Source organism: Mustela nivalis, assembly GCF_964662115.1.
Source record: "Mustela nivalis genome assembly, chromosome: 9".
Lineage (NCBI taxonomy): Eukaryota > Metazoa > Chordata > Mammalia > Carnivora > Mustelidae > Mustela > Mustela nivalis.
This window is the reverse complement of record NC_139028.1, coordinates 21,995,180-22,005,582: the sequence shown is the minus strand read 5'-3', so window position 1 is coordinate 22,005,582 and position 10,403 is coordinate 21,995,180. Positions and strand designations below refer to the sequence as shown.

At 42.0% G+C, this 10,403-nt stretch overlaps 1 protein-coding gene across 1 annotated transcript; it reads right to left on the bottom strand.

Annotated features, from left to right (window-relative positions):
- Window positions 1-2,450: 2,450 nt before the first annotated feature.
- On the bottom strand, window positions 2,451-10,358 carry ATP5MG (ATP synthase membrane subunit g). The gene is made up of 3 exons (XM_082683674.1): window positions 9,990-10,358; window positions 3,905-4,065; window positions 2,451-2,653 (listed from the first exon to the last, which is right to left on the bottom strand). Exons 1-3 carry the CDS (start codon window positions 10,039-10,041, stop codon window positions 2,555-2,557), a joined length of 312 nt encoding a protein of 103 aa, XP_082539800.1. The 5' UTR covers window positions 10,042-10,358; the 3' UTR covers window positions 2,451-2,554.
- Between the last annotated feature and the right edge of the window lie 45 nt (window positions 10,359-10,403).

The window sequence follows — 10,403 nt, the reverse complement described above, 5'->3', positions numbered from 1 at the left end:
AAACGGAGGGCAGAAATTGTGCCTTGTCAAACTCTTTCTATGGTTTTCCATGCACTGGCCTTAAGATAGCCCAAACCCTGGTATGGCATAAAAGGAACTTCATGATCTGGTCCCCATTCTACGACCTTACATCACTACTTCTACCTGGAGATTCAGCCAGATGTATGTTCTTTCACAACCTCCAATGTGTCCAATTTCTTCTGACTTGACAGCCTTTTTTTTATTTTTTTTTAAGATTTTATTCGATAGAGAGCAAAAGTGCACAAGCAGGGGGAGCCTTAGAGGCAGAGAGAGCAGCAGGCTCCCCGCCGAGCAAGGAGTCCCATGCAGGGCTCAATCACAGGACCCTGGGATCATGACCTGAGCCGAAAGGCAAGGGGTAACAGCCGAGGAAATGAGGCACCACTGACTTAATAGCCTTTACACAGGCTGTTCTACCTGCCCAGTGTACCAGGTTCCATTCTTGGCTCTTACTCTTCTAATTCACTTTTGATACTGGTTCCTCGGACAGCCTTCTTTGAACCCTCTTCACAAGTCTGGGTCAGACTCTTTCAAGCATGCCTTTCACTTCCCTCTTTATAGCACTTTTCACATTGTAACTGCACGCTTAATTACCTGTCTCACCGAACACTGAAACAGGTAACATTCAGTCTTATCCATGACGTCTGCTTCTATTCTTTAGCACAGTGCCTGGATTTAGGAGTTACACGAGTATCTGAGGGATGCTGAAGTTGTCTGCTCATGACTCAGCACCCACAAATTCAGTGAAAGCCAGCCTCGATGGCTCTTCACTAGGAGAGAAAAGACTTTTGGGGTTCAGGAGGGCAAAAGTGAAGTTGCCACTTTGAGGAGCCCGCTATTTTAACTTAAGAAAATACTGTACATGCACTATTAACCACCACACACTGGAGATGTGCTGGATGGCAGAGGAGGAAGTTGCAGTGGAGTGAGTAGTAAATGTTTGTTTTGAGGACTTTTTGGGGGTGACCAGGTGGTTACCAAAAAAATTACATGTCATGAATCAACTAGGCCTTAAAGGTTATTAGTGCTAGCTGATCTCATACCTTTAAATTTAATTCTCACTGTTATGAAACTGAGAAACCCCTGAAGATTACTAGGACTGTAGTAGTAATTTTCAGTCTTTTGCTATGCATATTTTAAGTTACCAAATGTCTTTTGAAGAGGTAGTTTCAGTTTTGACCACCTGTGATTACTTCAAGAAGCAGTAAGTTAGGCATGACTTCATTTCAGAAAAGCAGCAGCCACTGTGGAGACTTTCCTGCTGATCACTTAGGAAAAATTCCCTTGATTAAGCTAAAGCAGTGGTTTTCTAAGTGGATAAATTTGGGACTGACTGGGTGAATGTTCAGTACTGTTAAAGGATTAATACTGTACTGTGAGCCATAATGCTTTTTCAGTATGCAGTTAGCTTTTGGCCGTCAGCTGGTAATGCAGGTCTTGCCCTGGCTGCAGGAGTTACGATGGATTTAGAAATGTACCAATAAACCATTCAAAGATGGTAAAATCCCCTGAAAAGCCAATGAATGATTAAGTCTCTCCTACATCCTCAATAATAACAGCTCAAGAAGACAGATAGCAAGCATTTGTATTTATTTCAGGACATAATGTACTATTTAGAACAATAGAGAATACTAAATTTTTAACTATTTAAATATCCATAGGGTATTTTATTTTTATTAAGATAGGTTCTAAAAATCATGAACTGAACAGATTAATAATTTAACACACATCAAAATTAGATTTAAAAAGGAGGTGGTGGCTCTTAGTAGCTCTGTCCTGGTGTTAAAGATGGTGTAAAGATACTTACTTAGACTACAACGAAGTACTCTAACATTTATAAATGCAGGTGTTATCAAAAGGTCGATCTCTGGGGTGCCTGGGTGGTTCAGTCATTAAGCATGTGCATTCAGCTCAGGTCATGATCCCAGGGTCCTGGGATGGAGCCCCCCATCGGGGTCCCTGCTCTGCAGGAAGCCTATTTCTCCCTCTCCCACTCCCCCTGCTTGTGTTCCCTCTCTTGCTGTGTCTGTCAAATAAATAAAATCTTAAAAAAAAAAATTTCTGTAGCAAAGAGAAACCATCCAAATTTTATTCTTTATATTATGGACATGATTTAACTATATCACTATGGCACGTGGTATTACTATTTTTCTTATTGTAGCAAGTCCTAGTTTTCCCAAGACCTTTTCCCTGACTATTCTGGAAATAAAATAAATTTGTCATGTATTTCAAACCTTCAGGTTAGAATGTTATCCTCAAAAATGTATTTGCCAGGTTGGTATATTCACATATATCCTTTCCGATTTTAGGTTAAGCAAAGACATGCCCTTAGAGATGAGATGTATTAATGTATTAAAGCAAGACAATCCATCTTATTATCAAGAGAAACTATAATCCTTCCATGTAGTGTCTGACAGAGAAAACACTGATTTTGACACATTATCTTCTTTTATTCAAGTACCAGTATGATCACACATGGTCCAAAAACCCTCAAATAATAAGCCACATATAAACAGATGTTAAAGATTGGTCTTCAAACATTATAGCCAATGATGCCACGCTTGCCTATGATCTCGCCGACATAAAACCACATCCACACCTCGGTGGCCACCAAACCATTCAGCAGAGCTTCCTGAAAAAAGCAGCACAAATTTTAATGTACATTGTTTTTCTTATGTATTTAAAAGTACTCTTCCCCAGGATCAAGTAACAGAGAATGTAAGGATGCTATTCATTTAGAGAGCAGTTTTAGCCAAAGTCAAAGTTTACTGATGTTAACTTTGTTCAACAGCTGAGACACTTGAACTTTCAATTATGTAAGGTAAGTAGTCCAGAGCTTATAAATTCTTTCAAAGCATTCTTTAAAGACCTGAACTGACTTAACCCTTTCATTATTAGTTTATGAGACACTTTATGAGCCCTAGAACAACCCACATCCTGGAAATAGCTGACACATTTAGACAGGGCATTCATATGAAAGGATGGCCATAGTAAGGGAAGTCTCTGAAGAGACATTTCTGTCTGGCCAAAGAGAATTCGTTGACAGATGAAGAGCTCTGTCTTCCCCTTTCTTCATTTATTATTTGGTTTAACTCTTTCCAAGTATTCAGTAATGACTCAGTTTCACAGATCAATGTTTTACTGCCCTGAAAAAGCACGCTGTGTGCAAGTGCAACTAAGAATCTTGAAACTCCAGTTGAAGTACTCCTCTACAACAAAACCGGGCCTTTCCTTTTAGCACCTGGATGTGAATTTTAATTTTCCCCTTCAAACTAGACCAGAAATACCAGAGGTCTGAAAAACAACTGTATTTTCCAGGATGTAGATTCTAAAGCCAGAAATAATTTAGTTGTTTGGCTCAAACAAGCAAACATAAAATCCAAGTTCCAGTTCTTAACAATCTTTAGATTTTATCTTAATGCTATTCAGTAACCCTTCATATTACATGATACACTTGCTAGGTTTTGATATTTTTATCTTCATGTAAGTGTTAGTTGCCTGATAGTCCAAGAGATCTTTTGGCTAAACCGGGAGTATTTCCAGGCCTTTGGATTAAAAAAAGTACAAAATCAGCAAAGTAAGCCATCCTATTTTAGTATACTAACCAAAATAGGAGAGGGAAAAGAGTTGCCCAGAAAAAATGCTCCTTTCTTTGTTAGAAGACTAACAGGAAACAAAGACATATGATAGCTGAATTATTTCAACCCAGATGACAACATTAGAAAGGTAAGTATCTTTCTCAGCAGTCAAGAAAGAGATTATCTTTCATTATGTAGGTTTTAGTCTCACTGGAAAATACATATATTAATCAAAACAATCAAAAAAATCCCAAGGGAAGACATTTTCAGTTACGCACATACGTTTTCATTTAGCCCATAGTTACCTTAACTGTGAGCTGTTTGAAGCTACCAGTTTGAGCACTCTTGACTATTTTTTTCAAGCTCTGAATAGCTGTAGGGATCTCAGCAGGGGTTGGAGGAACCAGCTCAACTTTGGCATAGTGCCAAAATGTAGCCAATCGAGGCTTTGAGTAAGTCACAGCAGCTGGAAAACAAAACAAAACAAAACAAAAAACCAGGATGAACTCACAAGAGACCCAAAGAAGCAGATGTGTGGGCCGGACACAAATATTTATTCATGCATCACATTCATTCACTGCTTGTACCAAATGTGCACCCTGTGTGAAAAAGTCAAAGCTGCTCCCTGGTAACAAGAGGCTTTTAAAGATGCAGAACACCTGTGTCACAGGGAAGTTCAATCAGGCAGGAAGCTGTAAGCACATTCAATTATGCCAGGACTTCACTAGTGGCCAGCCAGTACGGTTACTTCATTTACGAATGGCAAATCTGGTTAACTGTAAAGTTATGAGAAGTTGGATTCAGAAGCAAGAAAACAGAGCAATGTAGCCTTATTTTCTTGGTAGAGCAAGTAAAAAATTTGGAGGGAAAAAGTGTGGAAGGGGAGGGAACGAGCTACACAGAACAGCATCCTTAAGAATAAGATTAAAACTTGTCAAAGTGTTGGCTATGAATCCAGATGGAATTATCCCAATTAGTGCCCATTTTTGGTATCCTCATCAATATGTGAATTAAATCTTTCCTTAACAAAAGCCCAGCTGCTCCTCCTTCAAAACCGTACAAATAATAAAAATAAAACCTACATGTATTGTTCAGAGCAGCCAAACTCAAATCTATTACTCTTGTGAAATTCCTCAAGGTAGTTACTATTTCAGAGAAAAAAAAATTCTTAATAACCCAAGTAGATGTAAGATTATGGTAGTGATTTCAGCAAGAGAAAGGCATTTAAAAAAATTTTTTAAAAAAAGATTTTATTTATTTATTTGACAGTAAGAGAGCACAAGCAGGGGGAGCAGCAGAGGGAGACAGAGAAGCAGGTTCCCTGATAAGCAAGAAGCCTAATGCGGGCCTCAATCCCAGGAACCTGGGATCATGACCTAAGCCGAAGGCAGATGTCTAATGGACTGAGTCACCAAGGCATCCCGAGGAAGTAATTTTATAAAAAAAGTTACAACAAGACAATGTGATAGAAACAGCACACTTGCATGAACATCCATAAACTGTCTACTATTCAAAGATGGGGGGGTGGTGCCTGGGTAGCTCCTGCAGTGAAGTGTCTTTCTTCAGTTCAGGTTATGATTCCAGGGTTCTGGAATCCCACACTGGGCTCCCTACTCAGCGGGGAGTCTGCTTCTCCCTCTGCCCTGCCCTCATGCTTGTGCATGTACTCGCTCTCTAAAATAAATCTTAAACAAAAACAAAAAATTAAAACAAACCCAAAACACGGTAAAGATGGATTATCCAAGGTTCTTGGTACTTCTATTATTAGCTTCCTGGATTTGGGTATTCACTACTCTTAGAATCAGTATCTGCACCATCCTTTGTGTTCACAGCCATGGGTAAATCTTTAAGGAGACACAAGTTCTACATAGAACTGACAGTGCCTGGAGGATGGGGCTATCACACACAAAAAAGGGGAGGTCTATCACAGAGTACAAAATCTTGTTTAATTGTCTTTATAGTTATCTTCAACACAGATATTTCATCCTTTAAAAAAAAAACACAGTACTTTGGGGGGCCTGGATGGCTCAGTGGGTTAAGCCGCTGCCTTCGGCTCAGGTCATGATCTCAGGGTCCTGGGATCGAGTCCCACTTCGGGCTCTCTGCTCAGCAGGAAGCCTGCTTCCCTCTCTCTCTCTGTCTACCTGTGATCTCTCTCTGTCAAATAAATAAAATCTTTAAAAGTAAACAACAACAACAACAACAACAACAGTACTTTGTACACAAACACTATACTTTAGTTGGTAAATTTGTTTTTCAGGGAGTACAGGTTAAAAAGTTTCAAACTGCTTTATGTATGTATAAGGGATGAATAAAACAGATGTAAATGAATGGTGGATGATGGGAGCCAGGTTTCTCACTGTAGGAAAATTATAAACAGGCAAGAAAAGAAGCAAGAATAAATCCCATAGTACTGGATTAGAGTTGGAGACATTCATATGACCTCACCTGTAGTTCAGTATATATACAGATGGGCAGATACAGAAACAATCATGTATATGCATATATACACATGGGTTACCATACACACACACCCTTAAGAGGCCCCAGAAGTAATGACATTCTAGCAGTCTAGTAGCAAGAAAGATATTCATTGCCTAGATCTTAGTTTCAAAGTACGTTGTCCAACAAAAGAAACTAGGACTCCTTGGAGAAATGGTTGATTCTAAGGCTGGGCAGGGAGAATGTAACATGACTTTGAAGGATTTTGTAGTACAAGAAAGGGGGTACTCAATGGGACAGAGGTGCCAACCTGAAAGGGTTCTCAATGGCCAAGGCTGCAACAATTTGAACAAAATAAATAACATACTTTTGGAGGTAAGGAAGAGTAAATAAATGTACATGAGTCCATACATGACTGAATAAACACACAGGGAAGAACAAATCTTTCTCATAGAATTCCATTTAATTATATGTAAATACTCCTTCCTACAGGAGATGGGATCCCTGCTGTTGGCAGCTGCTCCCTGCCCCCTCAGCACACACCACTGAGAAAACTTAGTTACTTGCTTCTAGGGAACAGATTATGGGAAGGGAAAAAACAGTAGCTTTACAGTGAGAAACCTAGCAACACCACCATAACCAAATGATGAAAACTATTTCATCAGTGATGTTACACAGGTATCACGTACATCCTGATATGTGATTATAGCATGTGGTGCCCCAAAAGAACTGATTTTTAAGTAGTCTCTACGTGGAGCTTCACTTTTGTAATATTCTTTCTCAAAATCCATAGCTTGACTGATCACGAGAAAAATACCAGACAAATCCAGATTGGAGAACATCTTTATAGGACACCTAGATAGGTATTTACAAAAATACTTAAAAACAAAACAAAACAAAACAAAACTGTCAAAGTCGTGGAAAGTAAGAAAAACTGTCATTAAAGTGTTACATGTCAGAGGAATCTAGGGAGATTAACAACTCAATACGATGTGGAACCTGGATGGGCTCCTGGAACAGGAAGAGATTAATGGGAAGACTGGTAAAATCTCAATAACTTTTCAATTTTAGTAACCATGAAAAAAAATTAAACTCTTATGACTTCTTTGGGGAAGTCTGATGATAAAGTTACTAATTTCTGTAGCTTCTTTGTATCCCCAGGTTAATTAGCAGATATAGTAATTTTTTTTTAAACATAAACTCTCTCTCTATATATAAAAACAAGTTCTGTGCCGAACATGGGGCTCGAAATCACGACCCAGAGACTGAGAGTCATGCTCTATAGACTGAGCCACCCAGATGCTCCTATAGTCAGTTAAAAAAAAAAAAATAAGATTATGTATGTATGTATGTACTTTTTAAAAAGATTTTACTTATTTATTTGACAGAGTGAAATCACAAGTAGACAGAGAGGCAGGCAGAGAGAGAGAGAGAGGGAAGCAGGCCCCCCGCTGAGCAGAGAGCCCAATGCGGCACTCGATCACAGGACTCTGAGATCATGACCTGAGCCGAAGGCAGCGGCTTAACCCACTGAGCCACCCAGGCGCCCTGTATGTATGTATTTGACAGAGAGAGAGAGAGACAGCCGGAGAGGGAACACAAGCAGGGGTAGACGGAGAGAGCAGGCTGCCCACCAAGAAGGGAGCTCCATATGGGACTCCATCCCAGGACCCCAGGATCATGACCTGAGCCTAAGGCAGATGCTTAACGACTGAGCCACCCAGGCGCCCCCCCCCCTTTAAAAGATTTATTTATTTGATACAGAGAGCGCATGGGGGAAAGAGTGCACAAGCTCAAGAGCAGCAGGCAGAGGGAGAGGGAGCAGCAGGCTTCCCCTGAGCAGGCAGAAGCCTAACTGACTGAGCCACCCAGGCACACGGTTAGCAATTTTTTTTTTTTAAAGAATTGATTTTTTTTGTTTGTTTGTTTAAAGATTTCATTTATTTATTTGACACAGAGACAGAGCGTGAGAGAGAGATCATAAGTAGGCAGAGAGGCAAGCAGAGAGAGGAAGGGAAGCAGGTTTCCTGCTGAGCAGAGAGTCTGATGCAAGGCTCCATCCCAGAACCCTGAGATCATGACCTGAGCTGAAGGCAGAGGCTTTAACCCACTGAGCCACCTGGCGCCCCAAAAGAATTGATTTTTAAGTAATCTCTACGTGGAGCTTGAACCTGCAACCCAAAATCAAGAGTTGCAGGCTCCACTGACTGAGCTAGCCAGGTGTCCCAATTTTTATTAGACATTTAACATTTACATTTAATACACTGAATTACATTACAAAGCAAAATATATTTCACATTTAACAGCCTGGCCCCAGCTGAGTAGTTCTTTCTGAGTACTTCTGGAAGAATAACAACTGTTACTTTTTTTTTTTTTTTTTAATATTTTATTTATTTATTTGAGAGAGAGACAGTGAGAGAGAGCATGAGTGAGGAGAAGGTCAAAGAGCGAAGCAGACTCCCCATGGAGCTGGGAGCCTGATGCGGGACTCGATCCCAGGAATCCAGGATCATGACCTGAGCAGAAGGCAGTTGTCCAACCAACTGAGCCACCCAGGCGTCCCACAACTGTTACTTTTAATTACAATAATACAGGAGAGTTTGCTTCTTAGTAAAATTTCCTTTTGGTATTACTCTTCTTTTGCATTTTATTACTAAGTTAGTTTGCAAACCCACCACCTGAAAAATGTGAAAGCCATGCCCCAGGGGGGAAAAAAAATTCACCCGAAACTTAAAAAAAATGTTGCTTCGAATCATCCACAAAAGTCTAAAGGATAAAGCCACAATCCTTCTCTTTTTATTCATGTAAAGAAGTGTAGAGCTCTATCAAAACAAGTACTGGGATGATCTTAGTAACACTGCAAACTTGAGCTCTTTACGGAAATGTGTAAATTAGTCGACTGTGGGGTTGTGTAGGAGGAGAGGCTCAAACATTATTGTATTTGGCACCCTAATGCCTTCAATAATCTACTGGCTGCTGATGGGAGCAAAGGAAGAAGATAAATCGATCACAGTAAAATAGGTTAAAAAATATCACATATAGTCAGAAAATTATTTCTATTCCCATTTCAGAATCAAATTTGAGTGAAAGCTATCTAGAGATACGTTCTTCAACCGCTCACTAGAATATAGCACTCCAGAGAAGACGCTCCCCTCATTTTATTTCATCTCACTTTGGAAATAAAATGGAAGAGCTTGCTACCCAGAAGACAACTGCGATATTTCCTGACAGAAGAGGCTACTTCTCAGGGCTGTTGACTATTCAGGGTCGTTCTCAAGTACAGCGGTCTGTCAGTAAGACAACGGTTTTTTTCAAACTGAAAAAAGCTCCATGAATATTAACGCTAGAATGATAAAGATTACTGTTCATACACCTCCCTTTCTATGTTTGTGGGAGCAGGGATATTCGTCCACAAAGTCCAATTCCATCTAAAATTTCCATTAGATTAAAGAAGCATTTCATAATCTGGCCAGGACAGAAAGCAAAGTCGACGTTCAAAAAGCATGCCTACCCCTAAAAACGTATGTAGACTTCCAGATACCCTATTTGAAACCAGACAGCCCGGTGCGGTCAAATTTACGGTACTTTCACCTGCCTCTGCCCTCCCTTTCCCTCGTTCGGCCGCAGGGCCCTACCCTCCATACCCCCACGCCTCGACATCTAAGGGGGCGTCATGGCGGCAGTGGAGGGCGACTCCAGCCTTCCCACACAGCCCTCCCCTCCTTCACTGTGGCGGTTAGAATTCCGAACTTCTTGAGTGTACTGAGAGCCCCAGCTGCAGGCCAGGCGGACGGAAAGGCTAGAGGAGTCGCAGCCTGGCCCCTGCTCTCCCTCCCCCGAGCCCCCACACCGGCCGTCCCTCCCCAGCTTCCGCGGGGCCCTCGAGGCACCACCGCCCGCGGCGTCCCCTCAGACCCTCCCGCCCCGGCAGTCCGCCGCCGCGCTCACCGTTCACCAGCGCCGGGGCCTTCTCCGCCAGGTTACGGACAAACTGGGCCATGGTTCCAAGCTCGAAGGTCCGTCGCCCGGGACGGCCGCTGAATGTCACCCTCCCCGCCCGAAGGACCCGCCGCAGGACCCCGTTCCGCTTCCAAGGTCAGGCCTCCTCTTTCCGTGCCGGTCCAAAGTATTTAGGCGTCCTGTTACCATTCCGGAATCTAGTTAGCCACATTATTCTCTTCAGCCTCGGAGGAGAAAGAGCAGATGGAAAGGTGAGGTCAGAGAACACGTGGAGAGCGGTGGGCTTCGGCGGAGGAACAGGCATCTGTTGGGGCAGCCGCTCACAGAGGCCCGGAAGGCCCGCCCTCGGAGGGCGGGCGCATGCGCTGTGGGCCTCCCATGCCGGCCTTGGCGCGGGCCGGC

Bases quoted from the DNA above. Each gene is read 5' to 3' on its own strand.
- ATP5MG (XM_082683674.1), bottom strand. From the start codon at position 10,041: ATGGCCCAGTTTGTCCGTAACCTGGCGGAGAAGGCCCCGGCGCTGGTG. The intron at 4,066-9,989 runs GTGAGCGCGGCG...TTTGTTTTCCAG, and splicing joins GGCCCCGGCGCTGGTGAACG to CTGCTGTGACTTACTCAAAG. The intron at 2,654-3,904 runs GTAACTATGGGC...TGCTTTTTTCAG, and splicing joins TCAAACAGCTCACAGTTAAG to GAAGCTCTGCTGAATGGTTT.